The sequence below is a fragment of the Salvelinus alpinus genome, chromosome 3 (assembly GCF_045679555.1).
Source record: "Salvelinus alpinus chromosome 3, SLU_Salpinus.1, whole genome shotgun sequence".
Lineage (NCBI taxonomy): Eukaryota > Metazoa > Chordata > Actinopteri > Salmoniformes > Salmonidae > Salvelinus > Salvelinus alpinus.
The window spans coordinates 101366040-101389185 of NC_092088.1; the positions used below are offsets into that span (position 1 = coordinate 101366040).

The following is a 23146-nucleotide window of genomic DNA, read 5'->3' on the forward strand; positions in this document are numbered from 1 at the left end:
AGGTCATCAGCGTGAATGTTACTGTCTTCTTTCAGATGCCACGGCATGGTGTTTTAAGGACATTGTGAATTTTAAGGAGAACGAGCACCTCTTCTCAAAATCGTAAATCGTTATCACATACAGTACCAGTAATTAAGGGTTTTTCTTTTTACTATTTTCTACATTGTAGAATAATAGTGAAGACATCAAAACTATGAAATAACACATATGGAGTCACGTAGTAACCAAAAAAGTGTAAAACAATTCAAAATATATTTTATATTTGATTTTCTTCAAAGTAGCCACCATTTGCCTTGATGCCAGCTTTGCACACTCTTGGCATTCTCTCAACCAGCTTCACTTGGAATGCTTTTCCAATAGTCTTGAAGGAGTAGTAACTCAGGCACTATCCAGTCTAATGGCGAAGGGTCTGACTGATGGGAAATAAGTCTAGTCACTGTGTCCATCCTTGTGTTTGTGATTCTCAACCTGCTTTAACCTTCATAGGCCCGTGGCCCAGATGATATGACAGTCAGGCTAGTGAAGACTACAGGACCCCTGTATTAAATACAACATCTCTGCTTCCTCCTCCTCTTCCTCTCCCTGGGACAGTCTCAGAAACAGAATGTAGATCTGAGCAGGCAGGCCAAGTTCGCCCAGACCCCGTCCTTCGCTCTGTTCGTCACCCTGAAGAACGTGGTGTGTAAGACTACTGGACCCCTGTATTAAATACAACATCTCTGCTTCCTCCTCCTCTTCCTCTCCCTGGGACAGTCTCAGAAACAGAATGTAGATCTGAGCAGGCAGGCCAAGTTCGCCCAGACCCCGTCCTTCGCTCTGTTCGTCACCCTGAAGAACGTGGTGTGTAAGATCGGAGAAGATGCAGAGGTTCTCATGTCGCTCTACGACCCCGTTGAGTCAAAGTTCATCAGGTATGTAACCTCTATGACGTCATAGGGTCAAAGGTCATCATGTACAGTACATATATCCCATGGGGAGAGCGTTGCATTGTGGGTTTTGTAGTTGTCACGAACCGGCTCAGAGCCCGTAACAAAAGGGAGACCACGTGGAGATAAGGAGTAACAAAATATATTTATTAGATAAAGAAACTAGGTATAATATACAATGGTGTGTGTAATCAGTAATCAGTAGTGTAAGTGAATGTTTTGCATGCATGAATGTGATAATGCAGGGTGTTGAAAGATGCTAAAACAAACAACCAAAAAGCACCATGAAACATAACCGAATCTATCAAGGTGTCTACATGGAGAGAGTCTCCTCCATGAATGGGGAAGTGATGCATTTATCCTATGACAGTGGGCCCAGGTGTTTCCCATGTAGCTGACGACCCTCCCAACTCCGCCCACCGGCATCCTAATAAGGAAACAAGAGCAAAGAGAGAGAAAACGGTAGACAGAGTGGGAGGGTCGTCACATAGTCGACTTGAGCTTCCAACAGATTTCCGCAACGATTTTCACAAGTTACTACCAACCTTATTATAATGACAAATTGAAACATTTGCTCACCAAAAAATATTGCTCTTATTTAACACTGTAAATTATAGGAATTAGTTGTTTTGAGTAGTTTCTTCCTTTTAAGGTTAAAGGTCATCAGGTATTTTCCTCTATGACCCTCTGAGGGTTAAAGTTGATCAGGTATGTTCCTCTATGACCCTCTGAGGGTTAAAGGTCATCAGGTATGTTCCTCTATGACCCTCTGAGGGTTAAAGGTCATCAGGTATGTTCCTCTGAGGGGTTAAAGGTCATCAGGTAAGCCAAGGGTCGCAAGAGTTCTGGACACTTTCTCAAATTTCCCAGATTCCCTGCCCGGTTGGAGGATTCCCTCCCCGATGTTGGAGGATTCCCTCCCCCGGTTGGAGGATTCCCTCCCCCGGTTATTTCCTCACTATTCTGGGAATCCTCTAGGATTTCTGGAGGACCTCTGAATCATGGGAATAGTATTGTCCTGAGTCCAGAGCCAGGAACGTGACCGCACAGACCCAGCTGCCAACCTGCCTGGGGATTTGCTGTTGTTCCCGGATTACAGCAACGAATACTGTTTAGGAAACGTCTCATCTGTGTACGACATTAGTCAGTTGATTTGTCATGTGTTCATCTTGAGACGAGAGAGTTGATTTGTGACGGCAGATTGTGAAGTTAACAGGTTGATGTTGGTTCTTCCCCTCCCAGTGAGAATTACCTGGTGCGATGGTCCAGTCAAGGCCTGGTCAAAGATATAGAGCAGCTCCATAACCTGAGATCCGTCTTCACCGTGAGTATATGTAGAGTGTTGCTGCTGCTGCATGGTTGTTCACCCAGACCTGGCATGAGGGATGTGTGTTCACCCAGACCTGGCATGAGGGATGTCGGTGTGTGTGTGTTTACCCAGACCTGGCATGAGTGATGTCGATGTGTGTGTTTACCCAGCCCTGGCATGAGTGATGTCGGTGTGTGTGTGTGTGTTTACCCAGCCCTGGCATGAGTGATGTCGGAGTGTGTGTGTGTGTTCACCCAGACCTGGCATGAGGGATGTTTGTTTACCCAGACCTGTCATGAGTGATGTCGGTGTGTGTGTGTGTGTGTGTGTGTTTACCCAGCCCTGTCATGAGTGATGTCGGAGCCTGTGGTGTGTGTACTAGGTCGACCGAATATTATTTTTTTCAACGCCGATACCGATTGGAGGACCAAAAAAATCTGATATCGGCCAATTTTATATTACAAATATATATATATATTTGTAATAAGGACAATTACAACAATACGGAATGAACACTTTTATTTTAACTTAATAAATCAAATCTATTTAGTCTCAAATAAATAATGAAACATGTTCAATTTGGTTTAAATAATGCAAAAACAAAGTGTTGGAGAAGAAAGTAAAAGTGCAATATGTGCCATGTAAGAAAGCTAACGTTTAAGTTCCTTGCTCAGAACATGAGAACATATGAAAGCTGGTGGTTCCTTTTAACATGAGTCTTCAATATTCCCAGGTAAGAAGTTTTAGGTTGTAGTTATTATAGGACTATTTCTCTCTATACCATTTGTATTTCATATACCTTTGACTATTGGATGTTCTAATAGGTACTTTAGTATTGCCAGCCTAATCTCGGGAGTTGATAGGCTTGAAGTCATAAACAGCTCAATGCTTGTAGCACAACGAAGAGCTGCTGGCAAAACGCACTAAAGTGCTGTTTGAATGAATGCTTACGAGCCTGCTGGTGCCTACCACCGCTCAGTCAGACTGCTCTATCAAATATCAAATCATAGACTTAGTTATAACATAATAACACACAGAAATACGAGCCTTAGGTCATTAATATGGTCGAATCCGGAAACTATAATTTAGAAAACAAAACATTTATTCTTTCAGTGAAATACGGAACCGTTCCGTATTTTATCTAACGGGTGGCATCCATAAGTCTAAATATTCCTGTTACATTGCACAACCTTCAATGTTATGTCATAATTACGTAAAATTCTGGCAATTAATTACGGTCTTTGATAGAAAGAAATGGTCTTCGCACAGTTCGCAACGAGCCAGGCGGCCCAAACTGCTGCATATACCCTGACTCTGCTTGCACTGAACGCAAAGGAAGTGACACAATTTCCCTAGTTAAAATAAATTCATATTAGCAGGCAATATTAACTAAATATGCAGGTTTAAACATATATACTTGTGTATTGATTTTAAGAAAGGCATTGATGTTTTTGGTTAGGTACACGTTGGTGCAACGACAGTGCTTTTTCACTTTTGTTAACCTCTCTTGGGTACGTGAGACGTTAGCGTCCCACCTCTTCAACAGCCAGTGAAACTGCTGGGTGCCAAATTCAAATACAGAAATACTCATTATAAAAATTCAGAAAACAAAACATATTTTACATAGGTTTAAATCATCACCCGTTTGCCAAAGTAGGCTGTGATTCGATGATAAATTAACAGGCATTGATTATATACAACGCAGGACAAGCTAGTTAAGCTAGTAATATCATCAACCATGTGTAGTTAACTAGTGATTATGTGAAGATTAGTTGTTTTTTATAAGGTAAGTATAACGCTAGCTAGCAACTTACCTTGGCTCCTTGCTGCACTCGCGTAACAGGTAGTCAGCCTGCCACGCAGTCTTCTCGTGGAGTGCAATGTAATCGGCCATAATCGGCATCCAAAAATGCTGATTACCGATTGTTATGAAAACTTGAAATCGGCCTTAATTAATTGGCCATGCTGATTAATCGGTCGACCTCTAGTGTTTACACAGCCCTGTCCTGAGGGATGCTGGGAGTGTGTGTGTGTGTGTGTACCCCCCTGTTTGAGGGGGCGGTGTTTGTGAAGCTCCCCGGCTCTGAAAGAAAGAGAACGACCCAGAGCGACCCGGCTCGTTTGTCGAAGGTCACCTCTCTACTAATGGCTGGCCAAGGGCAGCCGGGTTACCAAGCGCCTACGTATGACGAGCTCGTTGGCGCCCGCTACTCGCTCCTCCGCTCGCTACACTGGCAGCACTGCAGGGATCACAGCGGGACATGAACCACGGACACAATTAAATAGGGAGTTAAAGCAATTTGGGGTCAAACTGCCACCTAAACAGAAGTTTATCCTCATTGAAAAGGTTCTGATCAATTGTTCTCTCAGCCCTGCCTGTCTCGCTGTCGCTGTTACTGCTGCAGCCTAATAAACAGATCAGCCTTATTGAGAAACTAAAACCCGATTGGATAGCTGATGACGTCCTTATTGGCCTCATCGTAATGATACAGAGTCAATGTAACTAGAAATGTGTACAATAAGCCAACTTTTGAATGTGCACTTTGGCAGCACAGGCGGCTGGTGGCATCTTAATTGGGTAGGACGGGCTCATAGTAGTGTCCGGATGGAGTGGTATCACACACATGGTTTCTATGGGCTTTAAACCGTTCCATTTACCCCGTTCCAGCCCGTATTATGAGTTGTCCTCCCCTCAGCAGCTTCCTGTGTCTTGCGGAGTACTGTTACCAAGGTAATACTGACTCATTCACTGTGTTGGGTGTAGTGTAAAGGAACCGCTGGGCAGTACTGTTACCATGGTAATACTGACTCATTCACTGTGTTGGGTGTAGTGTAAAGGAACCGCTTGGCAGTACTGTTACCATGGTAATACTGACTCATTCACTGTGTTGGGTGTAGTGTAAAGGAACCGCTGGGCAGTACTGTTACCATGGTAATACTGACTCATTCACTGTGTTGGGTGTAGTGTAAAGGAACCGCTAGGCAGTACTGTTACCATGGTAATACTGACTCATTCACTGTGTTGGGTGTAGTGTAAAGGAACCGTTGGGCAGTACTGTTACCAAGGTAATACTGACTCATTCACTGTGTTGGGTGTAGTGTAAAGGAACCGCTGGGCAGTACTGTTACCATGGTAATACTGACTCATTCACTGTGTTGGGTGTAGTGTAAAGGAACCGCTAGGCAGTACTGTTACCAAGGTAATACTGACTCATTCACTGTGTTGGGTGTAGTGTAAAGGAACCGCTGGGCAGTACTGTTACCAAGGTAATACTGACTCATTCACTGTGTTGGGTGTAGTGTAAAGGAACCGTTGGGCAGTACTGTTACCATGGTAATACTGACTCATTCACTGTGTTGGGTGTAGTGTAAAGGAACCGCTGGGCAGTACTGTTACCAAGGTAATACTGACTCATTCACTGTGTTGGGTGTAGTGTAAAGGAACCGTTGGGCAGTACTGTTACCAAGGTAATACTGACTCATTCACTGTGTTGGGTGTAGTGTAAAGGAACCGTTGGGCAGTACTGTTACCATGGTAATACTGACTCATTCACTGTGTTGGGTGTAGTGTAAAGGAACCGCTGGGCAGTACTGTTACCATGGTAATACTGACTCATTCACTGTGTTGGGTGTAGTGTAAAGGAACCGCTGGGCAGTACTGTTACCATGGTAATACTGACTCATTCACTGTGTTGGGTGTAGTGTAAAGGAACCGCTAGGCAGTACTGTTACCATGGTAATACTGACTCATTCACTGTGTTGGGTGTAGTGTAAAGGAACCGCTGGGCAGTACTGTTACCAAGGTAATACTGACTCATTCACTGTGTTGGGTGTAGTGTAAAGGAACCGTTGGGCAGTACTGTTACCAAGGTAATACTGACTCATTCACTGTGTTGGGTGTAGTGTAAAGGAACCGCTGGGCAGTACTGTTACCATGGTAATACTGACTCATTCACTGTGTTGGGTGTAGTGTAAAGGAACCGCTGGGCAGTACTGTTACCAAGGTAATACTGACTCATTCACTGTGTTGGGTGTAGTGTAAAGGAACCGCTGGGCAGTACTGTTACCATGGTAATACTGACTCATTCACTGTGTTGGGTGTAGTGTAAAGGAACCGCTGGGCAGTACTGTTACCATGGTAATACTGATTCATTCACTGTGTTGGGTGTAGTGTAAAGGAACCGCTGGGCAGTACTGTTACCATGGTAATACTGACTCATTCACTGTGTTGGGTGTAGTGTAAAGGAACCGCTGGGCAGTACTGTTACCATGGTAATACTGATTCATTCACTGTGTTGGGTGTAGTGTAAAGGAACCGCTGGGCAGTACTGTTACCATGGTAATACTGACTCATTCACTGTGTTGGGTGTAGTGTAAAGGAAACCTCTAGGCAGTACTGTTACCATGGTAATACTGACTCATTCACTGTGTTGGGTGTAGTGTAAAGGAACCGCTAGGCAGTACTGTTACCATGGTAATACTGACTCATTCACTGTGTTGGGTGTAGTGTAAAGGAACCGCTAGGCAGTACTGTTACCATGGTAATACTGACTCATTCACTGTGTTGGGTGTAGTGTAAAGGAACCGCTGGGCAGTACTGTTACCAAGGTAATACTGACTCATTCACTGTGTTGGGTGTAGTGTAAAGGAACCGCTGGGCAGTACTGTTACCAAGGTAATACTGACTCATTCACTGTGTTGGGTGTAGTGTAAAGGAACCGCTGGGCAGTACTGTTACCATGGTAATACTGACTCATTCACTGTGTTGGGTGTAGTGTAAAGGAACCGCTGGGCAGTACTGTTACCATGGTAATACTGACTCATTCACTGTGTTGGGTGTAGTGTAAAGGAACCGCTGGGCAGTACTGTTACCATGGTAATACTGATTCATTCACTGTGTTGGGTGTAGTGTAAAGGAACCGCTGGGCAGTACTGTTACCATGGTAATACTGACTCATTCACTGTGTTGGGTGTAGTGTAAAGGAACCGTTGGGCAGTACTGTTACCATGGTAATACTGACTCATTCACTGTGTTGGGTGTAGTGTAAAGGAATCTCCATGGCGATAGCTTCAGTCTTTCTCAGTGTTTCCTCATCCTGGTCCTGGGGACCCAACGAGGCGGGTGTTTGTTGTTCCCGGACACGACACATCCCGTTCAAATGTTCAACTCTGTTCAACAATCTTTTTCATCTAGTTTTCATTCAGGTGTGTAGTACGAGGGGCAAGAACTAAAATGTGCACCCCCCACTTCAATCTACAGTGAACACAAATATAAAAACAACATGTAATGTCTTGGTCTCATGTTTCTCGAGCTGAAATAAAAGGTCCCAGAAATGTTCCATTACGCACAAAAAAAGGTGTACATCCCTGTTAGTGAGCGACTTCTCTGTTGACATGTTAATCCATCTGACAGATGTGGCATATCAACACGCTGATTAAACAGCAGGATCATTACACAGTTGTTGCAATGTTGTGTTTCTATTTTGTATTTCTATTTTTTTTATAAATGATTTGTTTCCCGGTGTTATTGAAGTTGTGTAGGAATACAAGACGTTTACAGGTAGACTTGTGTGGTTTTGCTCCTCCAATACCACCGCTGAGTCTGTGTTGTCGTGGTTCTTCTCCAGGACCTTGGCAGTCAGGATTTAAAGAGAGAGAAGATCAGCTTTGTGTGTCAGATCGTTCGAGTCGGACGGATGGAGCTGCGTGACAACAACACCAAGAAGCTGACCTCTGGGCTGAGGAGACCCTTTGGAGTAGCAGGTAAACTGTCTGGAGCCGGAGACCACTGGAACTAGCCTGGGTACCCGTCTGTTTGGGCTAACATTCCTCTAGCCTGGGTACCCGTCTGTTTGGGCTAACATTCCTCTAGCCTGGGTACCAGTCTGTTTGGGCTAACATTCCTCTAGCCTGGGTACCAGTCCTCTAGTCTGGTTACCAGTCTGTTTGTGCTAGCATTCCTCTAGCCTGGGTACCAGTCTGTTTGTGCTAGCATTCCTCTAGCCTGGGTACCAGTCTGTTTGGGCTAACATTCCTCTAGCCTTGGTACCAGTCTGTTTCGGCTAACATTCCTCTAGCCTGGGTACCAGTCTGTTTGGGCTAGCATTCCTCTAGCCTGGGTACCAGTCTGTTTGTGCTAACATTCCTCTAGCCTGGGTACCCGTCTGTTTGGGCTAACATTCCTCTAGCCTGGGTACCCGTCTGTTTGGGCTAACATTCCTCTAGCCTGGGTACCAGTCTGTTTGTGCTAACATTCCTCTAGCCTGGGTACCTGTCTGTTTGGGCTAACATTCCTCTAGCCTGGGTACCAGTCTGTTTGGGCTAACATTTCTCTAGCCTGGGTACCAGTCCTCTAGTCTGGGTACCAGTCTGTTTGGGCTAACATTCCTCTAGCCTGGCTAACATTCCTCTAGCCTGGGTACCAGTCCTCTAGCCTGGGTACCAGTCTGTTTGGGCTAACATTCCTCTAGCCTGGGTACCAGTCTGTTTGGGCTAACATTCCTCTAGCCTGGCTAACATTCCTCTAGCCTGGGTACCAGTCCTCTAGTCTGGGTACCAGTCTGTTTGTGCTAACATTCCTCTAGTCTGGGTACCAGTCTGTTTGTGCTAACCTTCCTCTAGCCTGGGTACTAGTCTGTTTGTGCTAACATTCCTCTAGCCTGGGTACCAGTCTGTTTGGGCTAACATTCCTCTAGCCTTGGTACCAGTCTGTTTGTGCTAACATTCCTCTAGCCTGGGTACCAGTCTGTTTGGGCTAACATTCCTCTAGCCTGGGTACCAGTCCTCTAGTCTGGTTACCAGTCTGTTTGTGCTAACATTCCTCTAGCCTGGGTACCAGTCCTCTAGTCTGGTTACCAGTCTGTTTGTGCTAGCATTCCTCTAGCCTGGGTACCAGTCTGTTTGTGCTAACATTCCTCTAGCCTGGGTACCAGTCTGTTTGGGCTAACATTCGTCTAGCCTGGGTACCAGTCTGTTTGTGCTAACTTTCCTCTAGCCTGGGTACCAGTCTGTTTGTGCTAACATTCCTCTAGCCTGGGTACCAGTCTGTTTGTGCTAACATTCCTCTAGCCTGGGTACCAGTCGGTTTGTGCTAACATTCCTCTAGTCTGGTTACCAGTCTGTTTGTGCTAACATTCCTCTAGCCTTGGTACCAGTCTGTTTGTGCTAACATTCCTCTAGCCTGGGTACCAGTCTGTTTGTGCTAACATTCCTCTAGCCTGGGTACCAGTCTGTTTGGGCTAACATTCCTCTAGCCTGGGTACCAGTCTGTTTGTGCAAACATTCCTCTAGGCTGGGTACCATTCTGTTTGTGCAAACATTCCTCTAGTCTGTAACATACTGCTATACCATTGACCTTCTATACTATATGTCCTGTCTCTATCAGTAACATACTGCTATACCATTGACCTTCTATACTATATGTCCTGTCTCTATCAGTAACAGTCTGCTATACCATTGACCTTCTATACTATATGTCTCTAACAGTAACAGACTGCTGTACCATTGACCTTCTATACTATATGTCTCTAACAGTAACAGACTGCTGTACCATTGACCTTCTATACTATATGTCTCTATCAGTAACAGACTGCTATACCATTGACCGTCTATACTATATGTCTATCAGTAACAGACTGCTGTACCATTGACCTTGTATACTATATGTCTTCTATCAGTAACAGTCTGCTGTACCATTGACCTTCTATACTATATGTCTCTATCAGTAACAGTCTGCTATACCATTGACCTTCTATACTATATGTCTCTATCAGTAACAGACTGTTATACCATTGACCGTCTATACTATATGTCTCTATCAGTAACAGACTGCTGTACCATTGACCTTCTATACTATATGTCCTGTCTCTATCAGTAACAGACTGCTATACCATTTACCTTCTATACTATATGTCTCTATCAGTAACAGACTGTTATACCATTGACCGTCTATACTATATGTCTCTATCAGTAACAGACTGCTGTACCATTGACCTTCTATACTATATGTCATGTCTCTATCAGTAACAGACTGCTATACCATTGACCTTCTATACTATATGTCCTGTCTCTAACAGTAACAGACTGCTATACCATTGACCTTCTATACTATATGTCCTGTCTCTATCAGTAACAGACTGCTATACCATTGACCTTCTATACTATGTCTCTATCAGTAACAGACTGCTATACCAATGATCTTCTATACTATATGTCCTGTCTCTAACAGTAACAGACTGCTATACCATTGACCTTCTATACTATATGTCCTGTCTCTATCAGTAACAGACTGCTATACCATTGACCTTCTATACTATATGTCTCTATCAGTAACAGACTGCTATACCAATGATCTTCTATACTATATGTCCTGTCTCTATCAGTAACAGACTGCTATACCATTGACCTTCTATACTATATGTCTCTATCAGTAACAGACTGCTATACCATTGACCTTCTATACTATATGTCCTGTCTCTATCAGTGATGGATGTGACTGACATCATAACAGGCAAGATGGATGATGAGGACAAGCAGCATTTCATCCCCTTCCAGCCGTGAGTATGAAATATGAATACACACACACACACACACACACACACACACACACACACACACACACACACACACACACACACACACACACACACACACACTCCCATCCCCATCCATTACATCACCATAACACAGCACACTAAGTCATAAAACCCATATTGATGTCTCAGTTCCTACTTTATCATTTGGAAGATGATAAACACGTCAAATATGGACCAGAACATAATAGTGGTCTATGTTGGGACCTCTATGGACCAGAACATAATGGAGGCCTATGTTGGGACCTCTATGAACCAGAACATAATGGAGGCCTATGTTGGGACCTCTATGGACCAGAACATAATGGAGGCCTATGTTGGGACCTCTATGGACCAGAACATAATGGAGGTCTATGTTGGGACCTCTATGGACCAGAACATAATGGAGGTCTATGTTGGGACCTCTATGGACCAGAACATAATGGAGGCCTATGTTGGGACCTCTATGGACCAGAACATAATGGAGGCCTATGTTGGGACCTCTATGGACCAGAACATAATGGAGGCCTATGTTGGGACCTCTATGGACCAGAACATATAGTGGTGGCTCTATGTTGGGACCTCTATGGACCAGAACATAATGGAGGTCTATGTTGGGACCTCTATGGACCAGAACATAATGGAGGTCTATGTTGGGACCTCTATGGACCAGAACATAATGGAGGTCTATGTTGGGACCTCTATGGACCAGAACATAATGGAGGTCTATGTTGGGACCTCTATGGACCAGAACATAATGGAGGTCTATGTTGGGACCTCTATGGACCAGAACATAATGGAGGTCTATGTTGGGACCTCTATGGACCAGAACATAATGGTGGTCTATGTTGGGACCTCTATGGACCAGAACATAATGGAGGTCTATGTTGGGACCTCTATGGACCAGAACATAATGGAGGTCTATGTTGGGACCTCTATGGACCAGAACATAATGGAGGTCTATGTTGGGACCTCTATGGACCAGAACATAATGGAGGTCTATGTTGGGACCTCTATGGACCAGAACATAATGGAGGTCTATGTTGGGACCTCTATGGACCAGAACATAATGGAGGTCTATGTTGGGACCTCTATGGACCAGAACATAATGGAGGTCTATGTTGGGACCTCTATGGACCAGAACATAATGGAGGTCTATGTTGGGACCTCTATGGACCAGAACATAATGGAGGTCTATGTTGGGACCTCTATGGACCAGAACATAATGGAGGTCTATGTTGGGACCTCTATGGACCAGAACATAATGGAGGTCTATGTTGGTACCGCTACTGCCGACCTCTGTCTCTGAAGCCGTCTCCTCTACGGTTGAGGCTAGTGTGTAGGCACCTCTATTTCCCATGATTTATTATGGAGGTCCCCATTAGTTCCTGCCAAAGCAGCAGCTACTCTTCTTGGGGTTTATGTATCGGATCCCCATTAGTTCCTGCCGAGGCAGCAGCTACTCTTCCTGGTGGTCTATGTATGGGATCCCCGTATAGTTCCTGACCTAAGGCAGCAGCTACTCTTCCTGGAGGTTTATGTATGGGATCCCCATTAGTTCCTGACCAAGGCAGCAGCTACTCTTCCTGGAGGTTTATTATGGATCCCCATTAGTTGCCTGCCAAAGCAGCAGCTACTATTCCTGGAGGTCTATGTATGGGATCCTCATATAGTTCCTGACCAAGGCAGCAGCTACTCTTCCATGGAGGTTTATTATGGGATCCCCATTAGTTCCTGCCGAGGCAGCAGCTACTATACCTGGAGGTCTATGTTGTGGATCCTCCATTAGTTCCTGACACAATGGCAGCAGCTACTACTTCCTGGAGGTTTATTATGGAGGTCCCCGTTGGGACCTGCTATGGACAGCAGCATACATCTATGCTGGGGTCTATTGTGGATCCCCATTAGTTCCTGCCGAGGCAGCAGCTACTACATCCTGGAGGTTTATGTATGGGATCCTCATTAGTTCCTGACCAAGGCAGCAGCTACTCTTACCTGGAGGTCTATGTATGGGATCCCCATTAGTTCCTGACCAAGGCAGCAGCTACTCTTCCAATGGAGGTTTATGTATGGGATCCCCATATAGTTCCTGACACAATGGCAGCAGCTACTCTTCCTGGGGTTTATTATGGATCCCCATTAGTTCCTGCCAAGGCAGCAGCTACTCTTCCTGGGGTTTATTATGGATCCCCATTAGTTCCTGCCAAGGCAGCAGCTACTCTTCCTGGGGTTTATTATGGATCCCCATTAGTTCCTGCCAAGGCAGCAGCTACTCTTCCTGGGGTTTATTATGGATCCCCATTAGTTCCTGCCAAGGCAGCAGCTACTCTTCCTGGAGGTTTATTATGGATCCCCATTAGTTCCTGCCAAGGCAGCAGCTACTCTTCCTGGGGTTTATTATGGATCCCCATTAGTTCCTGCCAAGGCAGCAGCTACTCTTCCTGGGGTTTATTATGGATCCCCGTTAGTTCCTGCCAAGGCAGCAGCTACTCTTCCTGGGGTTTATTATGGATCCCCATTAGTTCCTGCCAAGGCAGCAGCTACTCTTCCTGGGGTTTATTATGGATCCCCATTAGTTCCTGCCAAGGCAGCAGCTACTCTTCCTGGGGTTTATTATGGATCCCCATTAGTTCCTGCCAAGGCAGCAGCTACTCTTCCTGGGGTTTATTATGGATCCCCATTAGTTCCTGCCGAGGCAGCAGCTACTCTTCCTGGGGTTTATTATGGATCCCCATTAGTTCCTGCCGAGGCAGCAGCTACTCTTCCTGGGGTTTATTATGGATCCCCATTAGTTCCTGCCAAGGCAGCAGCTACTCTTCCTGGGGTTTTTAATGGATCCCCATTAGTTCCTGCCGAGGCAGCAGCTACTCTTCCTGGGGTTTATTATGGATGCCCATTAGTTCCTGCCGAGGCAGCAGCTACTCTTCCTGGGGTTTTTAATGATCTCCATTACTTCCTGCCAAGGCAGCAGCTACTCTTCCTGGGGTTTATTATGGATCCCCATTAGTTCCTGCCAAGGCAGCAGCTACTCTTCCTGGGGTTTATTATGGATCTCCATTACTTCCTGCCAAGGCAGCAGCTACTCTTCCTGGGGTTTATTATGGATCTCCATTACTTCCTGCCAAGGCAGCAGCTACTCTTCCTGGGGTTTATTATGGATCCCCATTAGTTCCTGCCGAGGCAGCAGCTACTCTTCCTGGGGTTTATTAATGGATCTCCATTACTTCCTGCCGAGGCAGCAGCTACTCTTCCTGGGGTTTATTATGGATGCCCATTAGTTCCTGGCAAGGCAGCAGCTACTCTTCCTGGGGTTTTTAATGATCTCCATTACTTCCTGCCAAGGCAGCAGCTACTCTTCCCTGGGTTTATTATGGATCTCCATTAGTTCCTGCCGAGGCAGCAGCTACTCTTCCTGGGGTTTATTATGGATCCCCATTAGTTCCTGCCAAGGCAGCAGCTACTCTTCCTGGGGTTTATTATGGATCCCCATTAGTTCCTGCCGAGGCAGCAGCTACTCTTCCTGGTGTTTATTATGGATCCCCATTAGTTCCTGCCAAGGCAGCAGCTACTCTTCCTGAGGTTTATTATGGATCCCCATTAGTTCCTGCCGAGGCAGCAGCTACTCTTCCTGGGGTCTAAACACATTAAGGCACTTACATTACATATAAAACAGTACAATATTAACATTACTACACCACTACATATCTACAATACAACATGTATAATACCAACCATACAACAATATTACAATGTGTACATATGTGTGTCTGTACCTTTGTGTGTGTGTCTCCGTTGTTCCATAAGCTGTATTTGTTTTGTATGATTGGTCGGCTATTTGAGCCAGTAAAGGGGCCTTTACTATTCTTAGGTAGTGGAATGACTTCAGCTTCCCTCCAGGCCTGAGGGCACTCTCTCTCTCTCTAGTAGGCTTAAAGATGTGGCATATAGGAGTGGCAATATCGTCCTCTATTATCCTCAGTAATTTTCCATCCAGATTGTCAGACCCCGGTGGCGTGTCATTGTTGATAGACAACGATCATCTTTTCACCTCTTCCACACTTGACTTTACGGGAATTGGTCAGATATATTTGGATGTGTCGTGTCTGAGGTTGTTCCTGGCATGTCGTTCCCTATATAGTGCACTACTACCCTATAGACCCTGGTCTAATGTAGTGCACTACTACCCTATAGACCCTGGTCTAAAGTAGTGCACTACTACCCTATAGACCCTGGTCTAAAGTAGTGCACTACTACCCTATAGACCCTGGTCTAAAGTAGTGCACTACTACCCTATAGACCCTGGTCTAAAGTAGTGCACTACTACCCTATAGACCCTGGTCTAAAGTAGTGCACTACTACCCCTATGGGCCCTGGTCTAAAGTAGTGCACTACTACCCTATAGACCCTGGTCTAAAGTAGTGCACTACTACCCTATAGACCCTGGTCTAAAGTAGTGCACTACTACCCTATAGACCCTGGTCTAAAGTAGTGCACTACTACCCTATAGACCCTGGTCTAAAGTAGTGCACTACTACCCTATAGACCCTGGTCTAAAGTAGTGCACTACTACCCTGTAGACCCTGGTCTAAAGTAGTGCACTACTACCCTATAGACCCTGGTCTAAAGTAGTGCACTACTACCCTATAGACCCTGGTCTAAAGTAGTGCACTACTACCCTGTAGACCCTGATCTAAAGTAGTGCACTATTACCCTATAGACCCTGGTCTAAAGTAGTGCACTACTACCCTATAGACCCTGGTCTAAAGTAGTGCACTACAACCCTATAGACCCTGGTCTAAAGTAGTGCACTACTACCCTATAGACCCTGGTCTAAAGTAGTGCACTACTACCCTATAGACCCTGGTCTAATGTAGTGCACTACTACCCTATAGACCCTGGTCTAAAGTAGTGCACTACTACCCTATAGACCCTGGTCTAAAGTAGTGCACTACTACCCTATAGACCCTGGTCTAAAGTAGTGCACTACTACCCTATGGGCCCTGGTCTAAAGTAGTGCACTACTACCCTATAGACCCTGGTCTAAAGTAGTGCACTACTACCCTATAGACCCTGGTCTAAAGTAGTGCACTACTACCCTATAGACCCTGGTCTAAAGTAGTGCACTACTACCCTATAGACCCTGGTCTAAAGTAGTGCACTACTACCCTATAGACCCTGGTCTAAAGTAGTGCACTACTACCCTATAGACCCTGGTCTAAAGTAGTGCACTACTACCCTATAGACCCTGGTCTAAAGTAGTGCACTACTACCCTATAGACCCTGGTCTAAAGTAGTGCACTACTACCCTATAGACCCTGGTCTAAAGTAGTGCACTACTACCCTATAGGCCCTGGTCTAAAGTAGTGCACTACTACCCTATAGGCCCTGGTCTAAAGTAGTGCACTACTACCCTATAGACCCTGGTCTAAAGTAGTGCACTACAACCCTATAGACCCTGGTCTAAAGTAGTGCACTACTACCCTATAGACCCTGGTCTAAAGTAGTGCACTACTACCCTGTAGACCCTGGTCTAAAGTAGTGCACTACTACCCTGTAGACCCTGGTCTAAAGTAGTGCACTACTACCCTGTAGACCCTGGTCTAAAGTAGTGCACTTCTACCCTGTAGACCCTGGTCTAAAGTAGTGCACTACTACCCTGTAGACCCTGGTCTAAAGTAGTGTACTACTACCCTGTAGACCCTGGTCTAAAGTAGTGCACTACTACCCTGTAGACCCCGGTCTAAAGTAGTACACTACTACCCTATAGATCCTGGTCTAAAGTAGTGCACTTTGTAGGGAATAGGGTGCCATTTGGGGTCAATAGTAGTGCACTATATAGGGAATAGGGTGCCGTAGTAGAGCACTATATAGGGAATAGGGTGCCATAGTAGTGCACTATATAGGGAATAGGGTGCCATTTGCGACTCATCCTAAAGCATTTCCAATTATGGAATCCTCTCAGGGACACAGGCAGTTAATGATATCGCCTTAATTTAGTCACGGTGGAATAGTGGAGGGTTTTGTGTCCCAAATGGCACCCTATTCCCTATATAGTGCACTACTTTAAACCTGGTCCGTGTAGGTAATAGTGTGTGTCTTAAACTGCAGATTAAATCAGGTGTGAAGGGTTGAAAACATCTTAAAACATGGTCCCTGTCTGAGTCACAAATGGAACCCTATTCCCTATATAGTGCACTACGATGGCACCCTATTCCCTATATAGTGCACTACTATTGAACGTGGTGAAGGATGTAAGGAATAGAGTGTGATTTGGAACTCAGTCGTAGATACCAGGCAGTTTAGTTTAGTTGGCACGCTAGGCAAAATATCATAGTGATGAATTTCCAGTGTTGGTAGTTTCCTGAATAGCAGCTTTGGTTTTTAGCTACGACCCTGTTCTAAGGCAAACTAAACAGGAAGTTACCGTTCCTAAAAAAAGGACTGTTTGATGTAACTACATGATTGGTTAGAGATCTCTGACATGCAAAAAGCTTCGTTTTGGAGAGGGAAACGGCCCTCTCATTTGTAAAACAAAGGTTGAGATATAATGTCACGTTCTCCCTCGTGTTGCCAGAGGCAACATCTTTCCCTATAAGAATTAGACCAGGGCTACGATGGCCTTTTCTAACCTAGTTTATTCATATTTAGTTAACGTCTACAGGAAGAGGAAATGGAGAGATGTTAGTCACACTTCTATATTATTGCTGATTTTTAATTCAATTTATTTAATTTCTACCCTTAAACATACTATACGTATTCCTTTAAATGCTATGCATCCTTCAGGCATTTCCCCCCAAAAAATAATGTCAAAATGAAATCTCTCTTTGAAATGTTCTCTCTCGGTTTACATGCTTTACTCACTGACTTGAGTTTTAACGAGAGGAGACACCTTGTTTACACCTCATAGTGAAGACTAGTTGAGTTTTAACTAGAGGACACACCTTGTTTACACCTCATAGTGAAGACTAGTTGAGTTTTAACTAGAGGACACACCTTGTTTACACCTCATAGTGAAGACTAGTTGAGTTTTAACGAGAGGAGACACCTTGTTTACACCTCATAGTGAAGACTAGTTGAGTTTTAACTAGAGGACACACCTTGTTTACACCTCATAGTGAAGACTAGTTGAGTTTTAACTAGAGGACACACCTTGTTTACACCTCATAGTGAAGACTAGTTGAGTTTTAACTAGACACCTTGTTTACACCTCATAGTGAAGACTAGTTGAGTTTTAACGAGAGGAGACACCTTGTTTACACCTCAAAGTGAAGACTAGTTGAGTATTAACTAGACACCATGTTTACACCTCATAGTGAAGACTAGTTGAGTATTAACTAGACACCATGTTTACACCTCATAGTGAAGACTAGTTGAGTATTAACTAGACACCTTGTTTATACCTCATAGTGAAGACTAGTTGAGTATTAACTAGACACCATGTTTATACCTCAAAGTGAAGACTAGTTGAGTATTAACTAGACACCATGTGTATACCTCATAGTGAAGACTAGTTGAGTATTAACTAGACACCATGTTTACACCTCATAGTGAAGACTAGTTGAGTATTAACTAGACACCTTGTTTATACCTCATAGTGAAGACTAGTTGAGTATTAACTAGACACCTTGTTTATACCTCATAGTGAAGACTAGTTGAGTATTAACTAGACACCTTGTTTACACCTCATAGTGAAGACTAGTTGAGTATTAACTAGACACCGTGTTTACACCTCATAGTGAAGACTAGTTGAGTATTAACTAGACACCATGTTTACACCTCATAGTGAAGACTAGTTGAGTATTAACTAGACACCATGTTTACACCTCATAGTGAAGACTAGTTGAGTATTAACTAGACACCTTGTTTACACCTCATAGTGAAGACTAGTTGAGTATTAACTAGACACCTTGTTTACACCTCATAGTGAAGACTAGTTGAGTATTAACTAGACACCGTGTTTACACCTCATAGTGAAGACTAGTTGAGTATTAACTAGACACCGTGTTTACACCTCATAGTGAAGACTAGTTGAGTATTAACTAGACACCTTGTTTACACCTCATAGTGAAGACTAGTTGAGTATTAACTAGACACCATGTTTACACCTCAAAGTGAAGACTAGTTGAGTATTAACTAGACACCTTGTTTACACCTCATAGTGAAGACTAGTTGAGTATTAACTAGACACCATGTTTACACCTCAAAGTGAAGACTAGTTGAGTATTAACTAGACACCTTGTTTACACCTCATAGTGAAGACTAGTTGAGTATTAACTAGACACCATGTTTACACCTCATAGTGAAGACTAGTTGAGTATTAACTAGACACCATGTTTACACCTCAAAGTGAAGACTAGTTGAGTATTAACTAGACACCATGTTTACACCTCATAGTGAAGACTAGTTGAGTATTAACTAGACACCTTGTTTACACCTCATAGTGAAGACTAGTTGAGTATTAACTAGACACCTTGTTTACACCTCATAGTGAAGACTAGTTGAGTATTAACTAGACACCTTGTTTACACCTCATAGTGAAGACTAGTTGAGTATTAACTAGACACCATGTTTACACCTCATAGTGAAGACTAGTTGAGTATTAACTAGACACCATGTTTACACCTCATAGTGTACCTTATTCCCTATATAGAGCCCTGGTAAAAAGTAGTGCACTATATTGTGAATCGGGTGCCAGTTTGGCCGTAGTGTTGATACCGATGTTGTGTGTAACCAGTGTAACATGTTGAAATGGGTGTGAGTAAAACCCTGGTAAAACCATGAGGGATTTCGTTAGTTCTACTGCAGTGGTCTTAAACCTCTCGTCTGGGACCGCCCTCATCCTGCTCCTCTACTGTAATCTAACATGTCTCTGTCATGTTGGTTCCTCATCCTGCTCCTCTACTGTAATCTAACATGTCTCTGTCGTGTTGGTTCCTCATCCTGCTCCTCTACTGTAATCTAACATGTCTCTGTCGTGTTGGTTCCTCATCCTGCTCCTCTACTGTAATCTAACATGTCTCTGTCGTGTTGGTTCCTCATCCTGCTCCTCTACTGTAATCTAAGATGTCTCTGTCGTGTTGGTTCCTCATCCTGCTCCTCTACTGTAATCTAAGATGTCTCTGTCATGTTGGTTCCTCATCCTGCTCCTCTACTGTAATCTAACATGTCTCTGTCGTGTTGGTTCCTCATCCTGCTCCTCTACTGTAATCTAACATGTCTCTGTCGTGTTGGTTCCTCATCCTGCTCCTCTACTGTAATCTAACATGTCTCTGTCGTGTTGGTTCCTCATCCTGCTCCTCTACTGTAATCTAACATGTCTCTGTCGTGTTGGTTCCTCATCCTGCTCCTCTACTGTAATCTAACATGTCTCTGTCGTTGGTTCCTCATCCTGCTCCTCTACTGTAATCTAACATGTCTCTGTCATGTTGGTTCCTCATCCTGCTCCTCTACTGTAATCTAACATGTCTCTGTCGTGTTGGTTCCTCATCCTGCTCCTCTACTGTAATCTAACATGTCTCTGTCATGTTGGTTCCTCATCCTGCTCCTCTACAGTAATCTAACATCTCTGTCATGTTGGTTCCTCATCCTGCTCCTCTACTGTAATCTAACATGTCTCTGTCGTGTTGGTTCCTCATCCTGCTCCTCTACTGTAATCTAACATGTCTCTGTCGTGTTGGTTCCTCATCCTGCTCCTCTACTGTAATCTAACATGTCTCTGTCATGTTGGTTCCTCATCCTGCACCTCTACTGTAATCTAACATGTCTCTGTCATGTTGGTTCCTCATCCTGCTCCTCTACTGTAATCTAACATGTCTCTGTCATGTTGGTTCCTCATCCTGCTCCTCTACTGTAATCTAACATGTCTCTGTCGTGTTGGTTCCTCATCCTGCTCCTCTACTGTAATCTAACATGTCTCTGTCATGTTGGTTCCTCATCCTGCTCCTCTACTGTAATCTAACATGTCTCTGTCGTGTTGGTTCCTCATCCTGCTCCTCTACTGTAATCTAACATGTCTCTGTCGTGTTGGTTCCTCATCCTGCTCCTCTACTGTAATCTAACATGTCTCTGTCGTGTTGGTTCCTCATCCTGCTCCTCTACTGTAATCTAACATGTCTCTGTCGTGTTGGTTCCTCGTCCTGCTCCTCTACTGTAATCTAATATGTCTCTGTCGTGTTGGTTCCTCATCCTGCTCCTCTACTGTAATCTAACATGTCTCTGTCATGTTGGTTCCTCATCCTGCTCCTCTACTGTAATCTAACATGTCTCTGTCATGTTGGTTCCTCATCCTGCTCCTCTACTGTAATCTAACATGTCTATGTATTATGCATCACTGTTTGGTGTGTTACTCTTTTTCCTTCTCTTCTCTCTCTTTCTTCTCCCTTCCTCACACCCATCACTCTCGCTCTCTCTCTGCCCTCCTCTCCTCTTCCTCTCCTCCTCCTCTGCTCTCTCTCTCTGCCCTCTCCTCTCGCTCTGCCCTCTCCTCTCGCTCTGCCCTCTCCTCTCGCTCTGCCCTCTCCTCTCCCTCTGCCCTCTCCTCTCCCTCTGCCCTCTCCTCTCTCTCTGCCCTCCTCTCTCTCTGCCCTCCTCTCTCTCTGCCCTCCTCTCTCTCTGCCCTCCTCTCTCTCTGTCCTCCTCTCTCTCTGCCCTCCTCCCTCTCTGCCCACCTCTCCCTCTCCGCCCTCCTCTCTCTCTGCCCTCTCCTCTCGCTCTGCCCTCTCCTCTCGCTCTGCCCTCTCCTCTCCCTCTGCCCTCTCCTCTCGCTCTGCCCTCTCCTCTCGCTCTGCCCTCTCCTCTCCCTCTGCCCTCTCCTCTCCCTCTGCCCCCTCCTCCCTCTCTGCCCTCCTCTCCCTCTCTGCCCTCTCCTCTTCCTCTCCTCCTTTCCTTTCCCTCCTCTCTCTCTCTGCCCTCCTCTCTCTCTGCCCTCCTCTCTCTCTGCCCTCCTCTCCCCCTGCCCTCCTCTCCCCCTGCCCTCCTCTCTCTCTGCCCTCCTCTCTCTCTGCCCTCTCCTCTTCCTCTCCTCTCCTCCTTTCCTTTCCCTCCTCTCTCTCTGCCCTCCTCTCTCTCTGCCCTCCTCTCTCTCTGCCCTCCTCTCCCTCTGCCCTCTCCTCTCTCTGGTGTTGTTCCTGTCATGTGCCTACTGCAGGCTAGTGTTGGATGATGTCGTGCTTCGCCACAGGCAGCTGAACATCTCCCGTTTTTCTCCCAGGGTGGCGGGGGAGAGCGACTTTCTCCAGACCGTCATCAACAAGGTCATCGCCGCCAAGGAGGTCAACCACAAGGGACAAGGTAAAGTTAATGCACAGGGAGGGAGGGGTGAGATGCTTGGAGTGGTACTGTGAGAGGGCAGGGAGGTTCTGTTGTGTGATGTTACTGTATGAAAGACTATACAGTATGATATACAATACAATATGCCTGAGGTATTTGGTCCAAGGAGGCCAATCACTAATAACATTTTAAAGTTACTGCGCAGGGAGGAATGATATGACAGGCCTGGGGTCTGACTAAAGGAGGACGGGCCTGGGGTCTGACTAAAGGAGGACGGGCCTGGGGTCTGACTAAAGGAGGACGGGCCTGGGGTCTGACTAAAGGAGGACGGGCCTGGGGTCTGACTAAAGGAGGACGGGCCTGGGGTCTGACTAAAGGAGGACGGGCCTGGGGTCTGACTAAAGGAGGACGGGCCTGGGGTCTGACTAAAGGAGGACGGGCCTGGGGTCTGACTAAAGGAGGACGGGCCTGGGGTCTGACTAAAGGAGGACGGGCCTGGGGTCTGACTAAAGGACGGCGGGCCTGGGGTTTGACTAAAGGAGGACGGGCCCTGGGTCTGACTAAAGGAGGACGGGCCCGGGGTCTGACTAAAGGAGGACGGGCCCGGGGTCTGACTAAAGGAGGACGGGCCCGGGGTCTGACTAAAGGAGGACGGGCCCGGGGTCTGACTAAAGGAGGACGGGCCCGGGGTCTGACTAAAGGACGACAGGCCATTTTACTTTAGATGTGTTAGTAACAGCTCTCGGATTGACATATCATGCTTTAGTAGACCCCAGACCACCTGAAGAGGGATTTGTAGAGGGAGGAGAACAGTCTCTGTGGTGTTGTCATGTTGAATGAATTAAATGTCAGATCCACTCGGTCATCCCTGGCCAAGGAATCACACAGAGCACAGTGAGGAAGCAGCGGTGTCTGTGTGGGAGGGTAGGTGTGTGTGTGTCGCCAAGGAGACACACAGTTCACAGTGAGGAAGCAGGGGTGTTCTTGTTCGACCTTTCAACAGTCTACAGAGAGAGGAGAGGCTGTTCTTTATCATGGACCTTTCAACAGTCTGCAGAGAGCGGAGAGACTGT

The 23146-nt window shown here is 45.4% G+C and overlaps 2 protein-coding genes across 2 annotated transcripts in view; one reads left to right on the forward strand and one right to left on the reverse strand.

The window, feature by feature from the left end:
• The window catches only part of dock1 (dedicator of cytokinesis 1), an 800130-nt gene that overhangs the window by 601678 nt on the left and 175306 nt on the right, over nt 1–23146 (reverse strand). The gene's annotated exons all lie outside the window — the stretch shown is intronic.
• The window catches only part of LOC139571623 (dedicator of cytokinesis protein 1-like), a 122974-nt gene that overhangs the window by 13343 nt on the left and 86485 nt on the right, over nt 1–23146 (forward strand). Inside the window, exons 7-11 of the mRNA XM_071394672.1 lie at nt 754–911; nt 2169–2250; nt 7863–7998; nt 10718–10790; nt 22015–22094. Coding sequence (XP_071250773.1) covers nt 754–911; nt 2169–2250; nt 7863–7998; nt 10718–10790; nt 22015–22094 — 529 coding nt within the window. The remainder of the gene's footprint in view (nt 1–753; nt 912–2168; nt 2251–7862; nt 7999–10717; nt 10791–22014; nt 22095–23146) is intronic.